Source organism: Cydia fagiglandana, chromosome 5, assembly GCF_963556715.1.
Source record: "Cydia fagiglandana chromosome 5, ilCydFagi1.1, whole genome shotgun sequence".
Classification (NCBI taxonomy): domain Eukaryota; kingdom Metazoa; phylum Arthropoda; class Insecta; order Lepidoptera; family Tortricidae; genus Cydia; species Cydia fagiglandana.
In genome coordinates this window covers 1,491,034-1,508,578 of record NC_085936.1, presented here as the reverse complement: position 1 = coordinate 1,508,578, position 17,545 = coordinate 1,491,034, and the positions used below count along the sequence as shown (strand labels likewise).

The following is a 17,545-nucleotide window of genomic DNA, read 5'->3' as shown; positions in this document are numbered from 1 at the left end:
GTTTCAAGACACGTGAAGTAAACATAGTTTACTGACGAATGAAACAATGCTTTTACCACATGCACCAACTTGAGAAAAATACCATGCAGCCTACTAGCATGCAGACTATAAAATCGAAAATGTTTTGTATACCTACTCGTATCGTGTGACATCCTTATTTCTAACATCATAAATTGGGTAAATTGATGGAAAATGCGAAGCTACTGTTGCGTTGCGTCTAAATCTATTACCGCAGCTTATAAAACCCTGCCGCCAACGGCTACTCTTTTCAGTCCAAACTCAACCGCAAGATGAGTCAAACAAAACCGAAAACGTGTGAGAAGAAAGTAAAAACCGCGGAACTGAAACTGTTAAAAATACTAAGCAGAACAAATGCTTTAAAATTAAACGATTCGAATATCGCGTGCTTGGAAGTAAACATGAAGAGAGAGCTTAACTTTTTAGCGGGAGTTTTGAAATTTAGGGTTCTATTTCCAGTAGCTATTTTGTTTTTTGTGTCTGCTATGTGGTGGGTTTATACGGAACTATCGTCAAAGGTATGAAGTGTTTTGGGTATTTTATTTAGGTAGTATATTTGTATGTTGCCGACTAATTGTTAGTAGGTACCTAATTAAAATAAACCGTATGACTCCTGGTTATTACAGTACATAAATAATGTAAATAGAAAAGTGATGCGTGTCTCATTGTACAGTCGCCATCAGATAAATAATCAGATATGTTTGAAAACATCGGCCCTTCCAATATACACACATTTTTAAATTTCACTTCACATTCACAATTATCTGTTTCAATTGGTTCATAACGATTTGTTCCTGCTGCTCCTTTCTAGTGAAGTGCGGTACTTAAAAACAGGGTACTGCATGGTTTTCAAGGCTCGGTTACGCACATGTGGCACCCTTGATATTATACACGTCCATGGACTGCAGAACCCGCTTTCTATCAAGCAAGCTTTATGCCTTTTTGTCGCCGTTGTAGTGTTAAAATAATAAAAATACCTTTTTCTAGAACTGCCTCATTTCCTTACCGTCATCATCTAAAGCGCTCTTCCGCCCCCCTGAAGACTGCTCCATGTGCGTCGGCGTTGATGACGTCACGCGCGTCGCCAACATCTCTGCGCAGGAGTTTGAGGAGCTGTATGCGTACAACACATTGCCGGTCATAGTTACCGATGCTACTAAGGAGTGGAAGGCTATTAAAGTAAGAAAGATAGATTCTACCACGCTAACTTTGCACAAACTTGGCAGTAAGAATGCATACATATCTCTATAATTTCCAAAAGATTAAGAATTTAGTGCCAAAATACTTGATACGTATTTCAAAACATCTCTCTCTACACTCTCTTGGTAGGTATATTTTAGATATGACTGATGATTTTTATTAATCGCTGTTATTTTAGCCTAATAGTTGACTGTTATGCCTCTAGTCATTTTCAATATTATATGTAATTATGTGTGTGCAATAAAATTATGACAAATAAATATATTCTTACGCTAAATGTCGCGGTTCTCCAGAAATCAAGAGATTTTTTAAGTTTAGTAAGCCCACACAAGACTGCATCGACGCTTACCATCAGACCTGCTAGCATGAGTTGCATTCTCGCGCGTGACTCCATACATCTAGCGCGACCTGCGCGACTTCAAGTATGAACTCGCGCATGAGAACGCAACTTATGCTAGGCCGCCTAGTTTGATTGTGGTCAAATATTTATGCTTACCATTTTCCATTAAAAACTTTTAAACTTTAAACAACTGCTTACAATCTTTGGATCCCGCAGGAATTCAACTTCAACTTCTTCCGCGACTTCTATCGACAAGGCTCGCTGGGGCGGCAGACTGGCGATTGCTCATTCTTCGCCTACAACTCGGGGCTACGTTCGCTCAGCGAGGTGTTCGCTATGGATGAGCAACGAGCGAACTTATCTGGAGATCCTTGGTAATGCATCTTCTCGTCTGAATTTTATTGTGCATTTTCTTACTTTGCTTTAATTACTTTGGCTCCACTAGCATGTTAAAGACTCGTTTTTTTCTTTATAAATATATAGGGTCCCACTTCTGTGTTAAATAGGTCAAGCTATCTTCGTTAGCGTTTAAACAAACAAAAAATATAAAAAAATACCTTACAATTAAAAAAAAAGTATAGGTAATTTCACACATTTTATTTGAATTGGGGAATAATTTCCCCAATCCACCAGACTAAAGTAAATTAGGTGTCCGGTTCATAAATTACATCGTGGGTCCAGGTACGTCGGTTGGAGTACGTGCCTAGACGGCGAGACGCGAGCGCTACGCGAATACTACTCGCGTCCCTACTTCCTCCCTCGAGCCGCCGAGAGCGACGCAACTGACTGGCTGTTCATGGGCGGCCCTGGACAGGGCGCGCATATGCACGTAAGATGATGCTTCTTAACCCCATTCCCCAATGCACTCATAATAAGACGGTCAAATGCTAACGATAAAAAATATCTGATGTTGTCAGGTGGATTCAGTAAGGCACGTATCATGGCAGGCGCAGGTACGCGGGCACAAGCAATGGCAGCTGGCTCCACCGCCCGAGTGCCTCTATCAATGCCGCTGGGTCACCTTTACCGTTAATCCTGGGGAGATATGTAAGTATACTTAAAATTTAAAAACCATCTATCATATGCGAAGTGAATGCGAAGACCTCCACTTCCATATGACAGTTGGCGTCACAAAGTGATCACCATCACTTAAAGCCCTTGTTTTTTAAAATACACATATACATAATAATATCTACATGTATCATATATGATACATAGGGCAGTGAACCTGTTAAAAACCTTTGGTTCGCCGTTGGTATTTTTTAATGTTTAAACCTATTTTAATTAAAACCACTGAACAATACAGTACTACCATACTAAAATCTCTAGCTCGTCACATATCAAATTGTACCGCCTGTTGCAGTGGTGGTGGACACGAACCGCTGGTACCACCGCACCACCGTGTTGCCTGGAGACATCAGCATCACCATCGGAGCCGAATACGACTGAATTTCCGGTTTACTCAAGCCCGTTTTACATACTTACTTATTACTTACTGTAGTGTCTTCCCTTTCAAACCAATTTATATAAGAAAACGGGACGACACTACAGTGTTGCCACTTTTAAATTTCTACTCTTTTTGCCAAGCTACACTACCAATAAAGCTTCCGGCCAAGATGACCTTGTTGATTTCTAACCGTGTAGTGATTTGCCACCAAATGGGTTACAAACTGTCTTTTGATAGAGGGCGTCAGCATCAGGTTTTCTGTCAGCCTGTGTCTAGTTATGTTCTAGGAGATTTAGCAAGGGTTTGGCATGTAGGCCATAAAATTAGTAGGAATGGCAGGTAAAACCTATGCTGGCGCCATCTGTAAAATACTTCATCAGGTCAACCCCATTGCATTGTGCCCGACCAAGGTCAGGGTGACCTTGGACAATCGCAAACTTGGTTGGTCGCCGTTTAGCACAGACGTTAGGCTGTAACCTCTAGAGCTATAGTCCGTTTTTTTTAGCATTAGAAAGAACTTGCAAGAAGATAAGCGATCTTGGCATGTCTTTTAATTGAAAAACGCTTTTTAAAAATCAAAAACTATTACTTATGAAAGCAGAAGAATATAAATGATCGTATTAAATTCATAATTGTAACATATTTGCCGTAACTTATTTTTAAAATGTGTTTTTCAATTAAAAGACACATCAAGATTGTTTACCTTTTTTCTAATGCTAAAAAAAACGAGGTATAGAAACCCACAGATTTTTCATACAAAATGTATGAAGTCAAAATACCCTGGAGAGGTCTTTGAAATTTCTCGAGGGGTTAATATTTCCGTATTTCACTAGACATCGTGTAAATTTTGTTTTGTAGTTTGTTAAATAAAGTTTGTGTATTTTCTCACTATTTTTCTTGACAAGAAGTATCTCAAAGAAGTATCTTTGAGCGAAGCGGCATCTGCGAGGCCCTTTTTTTATGTGTAATCCCAAGGTAAATAGGCAACCCTATTTAGTGCAGCGCGCAGCTTAGGCAGCCCGCGGGACCCAACGGAACGGGTTGCCTTTAATGCGAGGCCGAAGGCCGCTTCGCCCACATCTAGCCTAGCCACTACTTTACCCAACCAAAAATTACCTATATGAAAAAGTGGGAAGTTATAATATAAGGTATAAATGAAACTATATTCTTGCATACTACATAAAACATTTATTAACTGTGATCATCAATATGTGAACTATTGCCTTACTGGAATGACTCGAACTACCTTAGAGAGAGCACACCAATACATCAGATTAAGTACAAGGGAGCAAGAATACAAAATTATTAATTCACACATTTATTTCCTAAATTGCAATTAAAAAAAACATGTACACAATAAGTACAAAAATGTTATTTGGAACATAGGCAAAAGAATGTACTAAGATGCTTGAAGTAATGTCAAATATTGTGGCCTTTTCACAGCTGAAGTAAATGGCACTACAGGTGTGCAAGTTGCGGAAAGTTTCAAAAGTTCCCGGAAATTTCACAGGACATACTTAAAGGCAACTTTCATTTTTATAATGGAAATATTCGATTGTTCCACAAAAACATGAGAAGTATTCGATTTTTTTCCACGAAAATTTCGCAGTTTTGGAAACTTCACGGTGACGAAACCATCAAATTTGCAGCCAAAACATTTCACACAACTTTAAGCTTTTTAAAGTTCCTTCGACTACTTTTTTTGTACCCTTGAGAACGGACTGGTATAAAAAAATAAAAAATTTAGTTACAGCATTTATGATTTCAACGATTATACTTATCTTACGAGTTACAAGAGAAGCGAAAATAACACCAATAAATACATTACACTAGGTTCAATATTAAGTGGCTTTAAGTCCGTGTATTCACTATCGACCTAAGTCCTACAATCACATCAACTAGGCTAAGCAACATTTCAAGAGATCTAATGGAACGAATTACTTTAGACTGCTTCTAGATTTTTAAAATGTACCGACTATGATATCAATAGACATTTTATTTATTTAACAGATATTTAGACAATGAATTCAAAAAAATTAACTGTATAATAAGATTTTGATAAAAATCTAAAATTATTTTAAGTTTAAACGCATGATCCGAAACGTAGGTATAACAAATCTGTGATATAAAATAAATACTATACTGGAATTACTGGATGCCTAACGGCTGTATTTAAATGTATAGATCATTCATCTTTTTAAACTAAAACAGATGGGCGCTATTGGGCCTTAATTACTCCGTCAAATGTATATATGATATATGTATACTAGATGATATAAGTAATACTAATAACCATAAAGGAATTTCCTCTTATACTTAGTACTGCAGCAGCACATATTATCATTGCTGCAATCATATACTTTTAACACATTCAATGCCGGAAACCCGACTATCTTGTATTTTATGATTTCGTTCCCAGGCCGCACGACCCGATAGTCAGGATCGTGGCACTACAGCTTTATATGACGAAATTGTTGTGGCCAGGCGCGGATGTCTATTTGCCTGGTTGGCAATGAATGTGTTAAGAGACCACACATAGTCTAATAAAACATGGTCTTCTCTTCCCAGAGTGACACAAGCCTACGTCACAATAACATTGCCACTTTATATAGCGTTATCGCATATTATCTATCATATAGCGCTCTCGCATGATGACGTAGGCTTGTGTCAGTCACGTGACCACGAAAAGACGGGAAGAGAGTACCAGGCGTAGTATATTATACCATGGAGACCACATAAATGACGGGCGTTTCAAACATTGCAGATTATTATTATACTAAGATAATTTTAAACAGATACATAGTGCGTCAATTAGCCATATAGTAATCTCGGTTGCTCGCCTGATGGTTGTGTTTACTCCTCGCCCTGGCCGGCCGAGTCGAGGATGACCTCGAACGAGAACGGCTGGAACAGGTAGCCCTCGCCCGCGTAGAACTTGCTTTGGAACTCCACCCTGGAAATAAAATATACAATTAGCAAGGAGTTATTGACAATAATGATAGTAATATCTCCCATGATGAGAATATCGTGAAAGCCAAGAAGGACAAATGCAGCAAGTACCTAGCCTCCTAAGACCCAAAGTCATTTTTGCAGTTTTGAATTTGGAACCTTCTTCTATTCCATTATTGTTCAAAGTCCGATTTTAATTTGTTCTTTTTAAAGGAACTCAGGACTTAGGAGGCTAGACTTGGCTCACGAGATAACCGCCATGGGATGTTGACTCGACGATCATTGTCCCGATAGTCGTGTCAGCGAACGGTCTCATAGCGAAGAGTCTCGACCAACACCTAGAGAGACTCGATCTCGCTAGGTGGTTGGATCAAGCGTCAGATGCAGAAGGCGGTGATCTTGGACACGGCGCGGATAGTCCGCCGGTTCCTCTCTGCGGACCTGACAACCGGTAGCTTGGGCGGTAAGACGATCATTCCCGCTTAAGGCGGTCTTTTCCGTTAAAGACACATTGCAAATCGGATTCCAAAAAGTCCACTGTAGCTCAGGTTAAGGTCGGTACTACTCGGTACACACCAGTGCAGACGCAGCGTGTGTAGGAAGGCGGACAGCCCCTCCATCAGCACCAGGATGGACACGGAGATGGCCGCCCAGCCCGCGAACACCACGTACAGGAAGATGCCGCCCGAGAACCCGCTAGACTGCAGACCTGGGGATCAAAATTACGATTAGTAACAAGGGCTCTTTTAGACATATAAATAATAATATCTGCGAGACCGAGCTTTGATCGGAAACAAATAAAAAATTTAAAATGCGCGTTTTCCCAGAGATAAGACCTGGCTAGATCGATTTAGCGCCCCCGAAAACCCTCATATACCTAGCAAATTTCATCGAAATCGTTACAGCCGTTTTTACCTTTCCGGAGCAGCATGTTCCAGGCCACTTCAGCCAGCTGCGCGTGTGCGAGGGAGAGAGCCCACAGGCGGAGGTACGAGGCCGTGTGCGAGATGCTGCCCAGGACGTACTCGATTGTATGGATGGCCTGAAAGTATAACAGATGTATTTAAATACATATCGACTGCAGTTCTAGAGCATACCTAATTATTTTCCACCGTACTTTCACGGAAACGTAGGAATGTGTCTTGCTATTTCAGTCAGTCTCAGTACAAAATGTACTGAGGTTGGCTTTAATAGCATGAGAAATACGAACGTTTCCGAGAAAATACGATGGAAAACAGTTATGCACTCCATCTGTAAATACATATCGATTCTACCTATATTCTAGTAAGTACAGTCGCCATCAGATATATCTAAGTGGCCAAGGTGTTCACAATATCTGAACACGCACTCTAACGCCCTGACAATAGAGACGTGTTCAGATATTTGTGAGCGCCTTAGCTGCTCCGATATATCTGATGGTGACTGTACCTAGGCCAAACTAAGGACCACCCCACACTAGCGTCTTGTCTTTTGAGCGTCGGCGACTAATAGTCAGCACTACCAGCAGCAGCCATAGAGTTGACGCCTACGCTCGGGAGACGCTACTGTGGAGTGGTCTTAAGGGTGCGGTAAAGCATTAGAGGGAGCAAGTGACATTGGTTTCTCATCGCTCTGCGTAGCTAAAACTTAAAAAAAAAATCGAATGATGAGGCGTTTGATTAGCCCTTGAAGCGCCTAAAACCAAGAAACTATTAAAAAAACTTCCATATAGGGTCATTGCGTCAGATAACCGTCCAGTGCTTGTTTCCGTTCACTCGGGGTAGTTGCTATAGAACTACGTATAATTTGAATATATGTCTAAATACCTGTATATTCAAATGATACGCAATTCTGTAGCAACTACAGATACGCAATGGCCCTACTAGAAACGGATGTAACAGCAAAAAAAAAAGTCCAGTTTTAAATAATTGACCTGATTATGATACGTTATGACTAAAGTTCTTTTCACGCCACTGTTCGGAAATGTAGCAATAGATGGTCTAAAACCAAGCTGGAAAGTAGGCAATAGCTGTAGCGCCTGAACCACCACTACTACAATGTTTCATTGTTATCATCATCTGTCATTGGTGACAGTTCGCTACAGCAATGAGTATCATTTAAAACATAAAAAACAATAAAAGGTCTTTTTTTGCGCAACTTTTTCCTTCAAAAATAAAATTAGGTTATTTATAGAACCAATTTCTTGTTTAAAAAAAAAGAAATGACAAAACCATTCGCTTCATTTTTTTTATCAATTATCCATTCAGTTCACGCTTAAGGCGTTTTTGACTTTTGTAGCTGTTTGTGGTTTTTTTTAGCAAAAACGCTTCTAATTTTAGAGTCGGTTTGAAGCAAATAACAGAAAAACGCCTCTTAAAAGTGGTAAAAAAAGTAAAAAAGGCGGGATCTGAAAATACTTACTAAATTGGATAGTGTATATTGTGTTTGACTAAAAAATATAAGAAACGCGTATCTACGCTCGCTATAAAAATGAGTTCTTCTAGTGAAGAAAATGATATTTTTACGCTGACGCCTACCGAAATTCAAGAGACAGTACAGGCAGTGGCTAGTAATTTGCTACCAGAGAAATCGCGGGCTAGTACTTATAGTTATGCAAATGTTTTCTTATTTCCTCGCAGTAGTCGTGAAAAGCACTATGTAATGCCTCGGCCGGAAACGCTAAAGATGGACTCGTATTATTCGAGGGCCTCCACTAACGTGTCGGCCCTCGAACTCACTCGTCCGTCTTTTAGCGGTTTTCCGTCCTCTCCTACAATGTACTATTGTTGAATAACATTGTCCGTGACAAATGACGTCAGCGATACGTTACGCGTTACGCGGAATCGAGTTTATAATTTTTTCCCCACCTCAAAAAGTGCTCAGCGCCGCTAAAGAAGTTTTCACTTCAAAAAGTGAGGCTTACCTGGTGAATGAAGACTTCGGTGATGTCCTCGTCGTGGTGGACGCCGGCCGGCAGCGGCGCGCCGCCCGCCGTGCCGTTCTCGGCGCCCGCCTCGATGCTCACGTGCCCGGCGCGCTGCAATGGACCATACTCTAATAAAACATGCTCATTTCCCAGAGTGACACAAGCCCACGTCACAATAACATGGCCGCTATATATAGCGCTATCGCATATGACCATATAGCGCTGTCGCCCGATGGCGTAGGCTTGTGTCAGTCACGTGACCACGAAAAGACGGGAAAAGTACCAGGCGGAGTATATTATTATACCATAGAATGGACGACAATTTAGATATCATGTCTGGGAGACCGAGCAAAAACATTATAAAAACACAATAATGCGCGTTTTCCAGAAATAAGACCCAGATCGATTTTTCACCCTCGAAAACCGAAATCGAGAAATCTCTCAACATAAAGTCAAAGTCAAATATACTTTTCATGTAGGCCTAACACCTAGCAACAAGCACCTATGAATGGTAAATTACATATATGTATATTATCTTAAGCTAATTATCAGAATAATTTATTAATGTTAATATTATTCCACGGTAATATTGAATTACACACACACACACAACAGACGCACACACACCAGATACATACACACTCACACATAACAGATAAAAAGTAAAATCTCCCTAACAACGGGTAATGAGTCAAATTGCTACAACATTTGATATTTACTTACTATACCTAATTAAACATAAAAAAAACTCACCTCCATCTGTCCAAGCGAAAGCATAAAAACCGAAATAATTTTTAGTCTTAGTTTCAGTCCTTATCATTTTTTTTCCTTTTTATTAACAATTGATACTCGTACATTTACAATTACAACAAGCGCTGATGGCCTAGCGGTGAGAGCGTGCGACTTGCAATCTGGAGGTCGCGGGTTCAAACCCCGGCTCGTACCAATGAGTTTTTCGGAACCTATGTACGAAATATCATTTGATATTTACCAGTCGCTTTTCGGTGAAGGAAAACATCGTGAGGAAACCGGACTAATCCCAATAAGGCCTAGTTTACCCTCTGGGTTGAAAGGTCAGATGGCAGTCGCTTTCGTAAAAACTAGTGCCTACTTCAAATCATGGGATTAGTTGTCAAGCGGACCTCAGGCTCTCATGAGCCGTGGCGAAATGCCGGGATAACGCGAGGAAGAAGACATTTACAATTACAACACGCATAGACACCATAAGAATGAAAGAGACAAGTGTACTCACAGCGCGTTTCTTCTGCTCCTGCATGATGAAGTATGGTTTGCCGAGCAGCATGACGGGCACACACAGCAGGGCCACAACCACGAAGAACTAAAAAAAAAACAAATATTAGTTTTTTTCAAAACAATCATTTCTAGAACGTTTATTTTAGTTAGGGAGGCGAGGTAGCTAAATGGCGTAATTCAACGGCGCCGTCGAGACCTATCAAAATCGAAAGATAAAATAATTTCGAAAAGAAAAGCTCGTATGGCAAAAACCATTTTAGCGGTGGGTTTGGCGTGTACGGTTTTTCAAAAATGTTAAAAAAAACAGTTACTTGGGCATTCTCGAGCGCGTCAGATATTCATACTACGTATGCCCCGAGTGCCTCTGATAACAACGGTATACTAATCTGCCGGTTTGCGTGGTGGGGGTAGGCATATAAAGTAGTCAAAAATGCAAAAAAAAAAAAAATACTCGAGCGCGTCAGATTTTCGGAAGGGGTGTTAAGTAGGCCCCAAGGAAGCTTCCTTTAAAAAAACTGACGATTTCGGCGTGACGATAAGTTACGATGAATTTTTGAAAATGCAAAAAAAAAAAGTTTTTTTGAAATACTCGAGCGCGTCAGATTTTCATAGGGGAGGTTTATCTCGGTATCCTGAAAGCATATTTTTTTAATCTGACAAAAATGTTGGTGGGTTCTCTTAATCTGACCGAAAAAGGTTTTTTGGTTTCTTTTTTTTCCTTTCTTTCTCCTTGATAAAACGGGGAATTTAAGAATGACAATAAAGCGATAGATACAACCAACGTAAATGTAGATGAAATGGCTAACAATTCAACAGGCTATTGAATAATATACATACATGAAACTGTACATGTTAATAATACTTTTGTATACAGATACGCGTAACTTTTTCCGAGTCCACGAAAATTGTCGAGAAGCTTTAGAAAAAAAAAATTTGAGATATAATAAAAGTCACATAATTTAATCATCGTTATTTCATATCAATTTTTTTTAACACCCTCAGTTTTCGAGATATACTCGTACTCAAAAAACCGGGAGTTTGAGTTTTTATGATGCTTCAAGTCAAAAAGTTTTAACTTTGGACAAAAATGTAAAGAGACCTTTTTTGTGTAAAATAAAATTACCTTTTTTGTTTATTTAAACTTTTTTTTTGTAAAATGTATCGTTCGCGACTTATATGCCGCAACGCGTTCTTAGGAAGACGAAATGGCTCCTCCACACTTCCGGTCATGCGGAAACCGGCAGATTTTGTATTTTTAGTAAGTTTTAGATTATATTCTTCACAATAAAAAATAAAAAAATCGCGCTCGAGAATGCCGGATTAACGTTTTTTTTTTACAAGTTCGCGACCCTATAACTCGGCGGCGTCAAGGACTTATCGTCAGATTAGTTAAATTTAGTCTTTAAACACTAAAATCAACCCCCAATATCTTAATCTGACGCGCTCGAGTATTTCAGACTATCCATTTTTTTTTACTAATCTGATCGTCTATCCTAGGCGCGCGTCACTACATATAGAGCTAAATACTTTACAAGGTTGTTCTATTAGGTCTAAGGTATCTCTCATATCTTAAACTGCCACGCTCGAGTATTGCCGAAAATTCCCCTATTCGCCTCCCTAACTATTTGTAGAGATGCAATGGATAGCTGTGTGGCCGGATACCGGATATTCGGCCAAAGGAACTATACCTACATTTCGGTTTTTCAGGTGCGCATTCTGCAGGTTTGACCTGTTTCCTAGTAAACGTTCGCGCGGACTCATTTCTAGGTTCGAAATGAGTGCGCGTGCAAGTCAGTGGAATGATTAAATTGTTTTAAAATAATAAACGAATACGATTATGACCGGTCTGTTTCTTAAATCCAATTTGTTTACTCCTAAATCAAGCAATGTTACTATCCGGTATCCGGCCGGATAGTAAAATAATGGCAGGATAGGCCGGATACCGGATAGTAACCGGATATCCGGTGCATCTTATTTATTTGTACCTACAAAGGTACTGGAGTCCGCTTAGGGAAATTCTGCACCATGTTTGATAGGGCAAACATATAATAAAGTTCACGAACTGTCAATGTTATAATAAAGACGGCTGTGCCCGCTTCTATTTTTGTCATAGATTCTACTGTAACTGACCATGCGTTAGTACTCCTAAATCTTTCCCTGCGTCTTCCTGAATCTACAAATATTCAATTCTATAATAAAATTAAATACCAAGATGCAGTTGAATATCTTCATAATATTGACTACTCATTTATCACAAGTACAGCCGATGTTAACCAAGCATTTGCTCAGTTTGTTGACACATTATCTACGGCTATAAAAATTAACTCTAAATCTTGCCCGGTACCTTGTAGGAAGAGAACACTTAAACCTTGGCTAACGCCAGGTCTTTTACGGTGCATTCGCCATAGAGACCGTCTTCACAAAAAAAGTCAAAATGATCCAAATAATGAAGTTCTACTCATTTCATACAAGCGATATCGTAATTATTGTAACTCTCTTCTAAGAAAACTGAGACAAGAACATGATAGGACGTTGTTGCAGTGTGCTAAGTCAAATAAGGAAACATGGACGGCCATTAAATCAATAGTTAACTACAAAAAACAGCCAAGCTCAGCTCATGAATTAATTAGCTCAGGAAACAAGGCTTCTGGTGATATTGAACTTGTCAGTGATTACTTTTCTAAGATTGGTCAACAGTTGGCTGAAGCAATAACAAATAATAGTGCAAATTTAACTAGACACAGTGTTGCAATGCCAAGAGCTTTACAATCCATAGTTTTATTGCCACCGGAGGAAGCTGAAATAGAATCCTTAATACTTAGTCTTAAAACTGACTGTGCTACTGGTTGGGATCTTATACCAGCAAAACTGCTTATAGCAGAAGGTCTAAGGTCCTGTTTTCTAAGGGGACCTTGCATTTTGGAGACAAAGCAAACCGCTTGGAACAGGTGTTTCTGGGGGTGATCTGAGCCGATTAAGCCCGGTTGCCAAGAGGTTCCACCCAGCAGGTGGGCAGGGGAGGGGGGGCAAAAGTGGCTCCGGCGCGCCTCACTCTAAGCTATATATCTGCATACATCTAGCAACTATATCAAGTTTGGTATCTTTTTCGTGTAATTCGAGGATGAAGAATTCATTTCTGTGACTAAATTTTCACTCTTCCATACAAAAAAATCGAGAAATTAAAAATTCCAAAAAAATCTTTTCACTTCTTTTTTCGAAAATATTCTACAAAATTAAAACTATGAGGATTTGCTCTAGAAAAAAAATACCTGTGAATAGCCCAGTTATCCTACTATATAGAATAGTAAAATTGTTAAACATTTTTTTTTCATAACTCTGATAAAAAAAATGTTTTGTGTCGCGCGGCGTACCTGCATTGTAAGAGCGGTATGCAGCGTTTAGGATTTTTAAGTATGTTTCGATGGTTTCTGATAAGTTGTTATTCTTCTGGTTGTAGAAAATTACTTCTGGACGTGATATATATACAAATATAAATTAAACGTATAAATATAGATGTTGGGAAAACTTTCGCCAATAGAGTTATTATAAATGTGATAAAATTAACAAAGCAGATGTTTGATTAAAATGCGGGTTAAAATACGAGTAAGATATATATTGTTCGCAATTGCCACTACATGCCCATGGGTCCGTGCATTTTAGTTTTTTCTTAACGCAGTTGCACCTCCCTGCGCATTTTGTTTTGCAGCGGCAAAGAATAAGCTCTAAACAAGCAGCAGCCGCCGCAGGTAGGCTTGTACATATGGGCTCCCAATAACCATTTTGTTTGGACCAGCTCCAGTCAGCAGGACATGGAAGCTGTTGCTGAGGGGCTATAATCTGTCCCCAAACATAGCCTCCTTGGTAAACTGCACGGAGAAATATGTTTACGTGGGTAGGGCATCTTTCATTGGATGCAGATTCTCTAACTGAAGATTTTTTTTTGTAAAAAGTACTTTTCGGCACTCTTTTGCACTCGTACTTGTACCTGATGTACTCGTAAAATCAGTAACAAAATACTATGCATTTTGTTAAAGTAACGTCTAGGGGCCAATTCACACCTCGTAATTCAAATCTGTCCATACTTACTATTGTAAGACTCTTACTTGCCATACAAGACAATAACAATTTTTATCAATATTGGCAATGCCTGCTCAATATTGCCTTGTTTGCCGTATTTAAACCCCTCCGTTACGGCAGGATATGCGCTCCAAGCTTGAAATACGCTTTTTTCCCTGTCCATACAAAAAAGAAACAGTGTCGCAACCTGAAAAGGTGTGGAAGAATGACAAGACTTCTGACCTTTCTGGTCCTGTAAAATAAATTATATATCTATGCGTTACAAATAAAATCATATATTTAAAGAAAGTTTGCAGCACTTGACCAATTGCCCTGGTGAGCTGTCTCGTATACTGCGGTGACATATTTATTTTATTTACAATTAATGGAGGATTGGCACAGGAAAGAATCACCTGTTCCTCTCGTGCCATGCTATTGCATTTTCTTAAGCTAACGTTTGTAGTTCTTCCATTAATTGTAAATAAAATAAATAAATATGTCACCGCAATAAGAGACAGGTCAACTGGGCTAATGGTCACGTGCTGCAAACTTTCTTTAAATATATGATTTTATTTGTAACTCATAGATATATGATTTATTTTACAGGACCAGAAAGGATAGTAGTCTTGCCATTCTTCCACGCCTTTTCAGGTTACAACACAGTTTCTTTTGTGTGTGGAAAGGGAAAAAAAGCGTATTTCAGCTTAAAGCGCATATCCTGCTGTAACGGAGGGCCTTCTTCTTCGTTACACTCTTGATAGAGTGGTCGTGGCCATTATGAAAACTTTTGAGCGACTCATTTAACGACACGTCGCCATTCCTCCCGTAGAGCTGCTTTCCGTAAGCATTCGCTTACTGTGACCGACACACTGATTTGGTTTGGTCAGTACATCTCATTAGAGATCTTCCCCTAGCCCTGTCACCTCCTACTCTTTCTTGCACAACTAGACGTTCTGTAGATGTTCCGTCTCGACGAGACACGTGTCGAAAGAAGTTGAGTACCGAGTTTTGCCCGTAGAAAGCAACCGCTCTTTAATGCCAAGCTCCTCAATAATTGATGCTCAGTCCATGATATTCCCAGCATTCGTCTCCAGCACCACATCTCTAGTGCATTCACTTTCTGTTTTTCGGATGCCCTTAGTGTCCATGTGAGACATACAGCATACAGAAAAGTGGGAAATATGAGGGATCTGACAATCCTGGTTTTAGTGGTCCTTGTAATGTTCCGGAGGGATTTAAATACGGTAAACAAAACAACATTGAGCAGCCAATTTTGGAAAAAAATGTTATTGTCTTGTATGACAAGTAAGAGTCTTACAATAGTAAGTATGGACAGATTTGAATTACGAGATGTGAATTGGTCCTTAGACATTATTTTGATACTATGCATTGTGTTACAGTGTTCGGATCAGGTACAAGTACAAGTGTAAAAGAGTGCCGAAAAGTACTTTTTACAAAAAATAATCTTCAGTTAGAGAATCTGCCTCCAATGGAAGATGCGCTACCTACGTAAACATATTCTCCGTGCAGTTTACCAAGGAGGCTATGTTTGGGGACAGATTATAGCCCCTCAGCAACAGCTTCCATGTCCTGCTGACTGGAGCTGGTCCAAACAAAATGGTTATTGGGAGCCCATATGTACAAGCCTACCTGCGGCGGCTGCTGCTTGTTTAGAGCTTATTCTTTGCCGCTGCAAAACAAAATGCGCAGGGAGGTGCAACTGCGTTAAGAAAAAACTAAAATGCACGGACCCATACATATAGTGGCAATTGCGAACAATATATATCTTACTCGTATTTTAACCCACATTTTAATCAAACATCTGCTTTGTTAATTTTATCACATTTATAATAACTCTATTGGCGAAAGTTTTCCCAACATCTATATTTATACATTTAATTTATATTTGTATATATATCACGTCCAGAAGTAATTTTCTACAACCAGAAGAATAACAACTTATCAGAAACCATCGAAACATACTTAAAAATCCTAAACGCTGCATACCGCTCTTACAATGCAGGTACGCCGCGCGACACAAAACATTTTTTTTATCAGAGTTATGAAAAAAAAATGTTTAACAAGTTTACTATTCTATATAGTAGGATAACTGGGCTATTCACAGGTATTTTTTTTCTAGAGCAAATCCTCATAGTTTTAATTTTGTCGAGGATTTTCGAAAAAAAAAGTGAAAAGATTTTTTTGGAATTTTTAATTTCTCGATTTTTTTGTATGGAAGAGTGAAAATTTAGTCACAGAAATGAATTCTTCATCCTCGAATTACACGAAAAAGATACCAAACTTGATATAGTTGCTAGATGTATGCAGATATATAGCTTAGAGTGAGGCGCGCCGGAGCCACTTTTGCCCCCCCTCCCCTGCCCACCTGCTGGGTGGAACCTCTTGGCAACCGGGCTTAATCGGCTCAGATCATCCCCAGGAACACCTGTTCCAAGCGGTTTGCTTTGTCTCCAAAATGCAAGGTGGTGGACCTTAGAACCCCAGCTATTAAACTTGCAAAAAATGTAATTGTTAATCCTCTCACAAAACTTATTAAAATGTGTTTTAAACAGGGGGTCTTCCCTGCGGCACTTAAAAGATCCTTAATTACACCTGTTCATAAAGGAGGAAGCAAAGACAATGTTGCTAACTACAGGCCAATCTCAGTTTTGTCATCATTGTCAAAAATCCTTGAAAAAGCTCTAAATAACCGACTTGTCAAATACTTGGAACACCACAAAATTTTAGCAAATTGTCAATTTGGATTCAGGCCAGGCAAGAGCACGGAAGACGCCGTCAGTGCTTTGACAGATCACGTTACTACCCTACTAGATACAAAAAAAAAATGCCTGGGCGTTTTCCTTGATCTTGCCAAGGCATTTGACACTGTCTCGATTCCAGAGCTTATCCGCAAGCTGGAGTGTATTGGCATAAGGGAAAGGGCTCACATGATTTTCAGTGACTTCCTGGTCAATCGTACACAACAAGTTAAAATAGGAAACACTGTTAGTAAGGATGCCCCTGTCATTTATGGTGTGCCCCAGGGCAGTATACTGGGACCCAGTTTGTTTCTGATTTACATAAATGACCTGTGTCAATTATCGCTTACAAAAGGTAAAATCTTCACTTATGCTGATGACACCTCTATAATTTTCCATGGAGATACATGGGAGGAAGTGTATAGTAATGCTGAGATAGGACTCCATAAAATCAGTAGCTGGTTACAAAGAAATCTACTTACCCTAAACTTAAGTAAGACCACATATTTACAATTTTCGTTAAATAAATCATTTATGCAAAATAGAGAACTTAAGGTTCACACATGTAGTTTTCAGACAGGAACTGATTGTACTTGTACTGTCATTGCTAAATCTGA

The 17,545-nt window shown here is 39.4% G+C and overlaps 2 protein-coding genes across 3 annotated transcripts in view; one reads left to right on the top strand and one right to left on the bottom strand.

The window, feature by feature from the left end:
- The first annotated feature begins 192 nt into the window (after positions 1-192).
- LOC134664780 (uncharacterized) lies at positions 193-3,007 on the top strand. The gene is made up of 6 exons (XM_063521524.1): positions 193-536; positions 1,006-1,197; positions 1,775-1,932; positions 2,240-2,387; positions 2,476-2,605; positions 2,922-3,007. The coding sequence occupies exons 1-6, from the start codon at positions 291-293 to the stop codon at positions 3,005-3,007; spliced, it is 960 nt and encodes a 319-aa protein (XP_063377594.1). The 5' UTR covers positions 193-290.
- Positions 3,008-4,170: 1,163 nt separating this feature from the next.
- The window catches only part of LOC134664316 (V-type proton ATPase 116 kDa subunit a 1-like), a 65,189-nt gene continuing 51,814 nt past the window's right edge, over positions 4,171-17,545 (bottom strand). For both annotated transcript variants that reach the window (XM_063520886.1, XM_063520887.1), the window contains 5 exons: positions 10,112-10,198; positions 8,857-8,970; positions 6,870-6,996; positions 6,531-6,663; positions 4,171-5,958 (listed from right to left, as the gene is read on the bottom strand). In XM_063520886.1, the coding sequence (XP_063376956.1) occupies positions 5,859-5,958; positions 6,531-6,663; positions 6,870-6,996; positions 8,857-8,970; positions 10,112-10,198 (561 nt within the window). In that variant the 3' untranslated portion in view covers positions 4,171-5,858. The remainder of the gene's footprint in view (positions 5,959-6,530; positions 6,664-6,869; positions 6,997-8,856; positions 8,971-10,111; positions 10,199-17,545) is intronic.

What these genes read in the sequence shown, in the direction of transcription:
- LOC134664780 (XM_063521524.1), top strand. Translation starts at nt 291, where the DNA reads ATGAGTCAAACAAAACCGAAAACGTGTGAGAAGAAAGTAAAAACCGCG. An exon ending in ATACGGAACTATCGTCAAAG is followed by an intron (nt 537 to 1,005) that starts GTATGAAGTGTT and finishes ACCTTTTTCTAG; the next exon opens with AACTGCCTCATTTCCTTACC. An exon ending in AACTTATCTGGAGATCCTTG is followed by an intron (nt 1,933 to 2,239) that starts GTAATGCATCTT and finishes TCGTGGGTCCAG; the next exon opens with GTACGTCGGTTGGAGTACGT.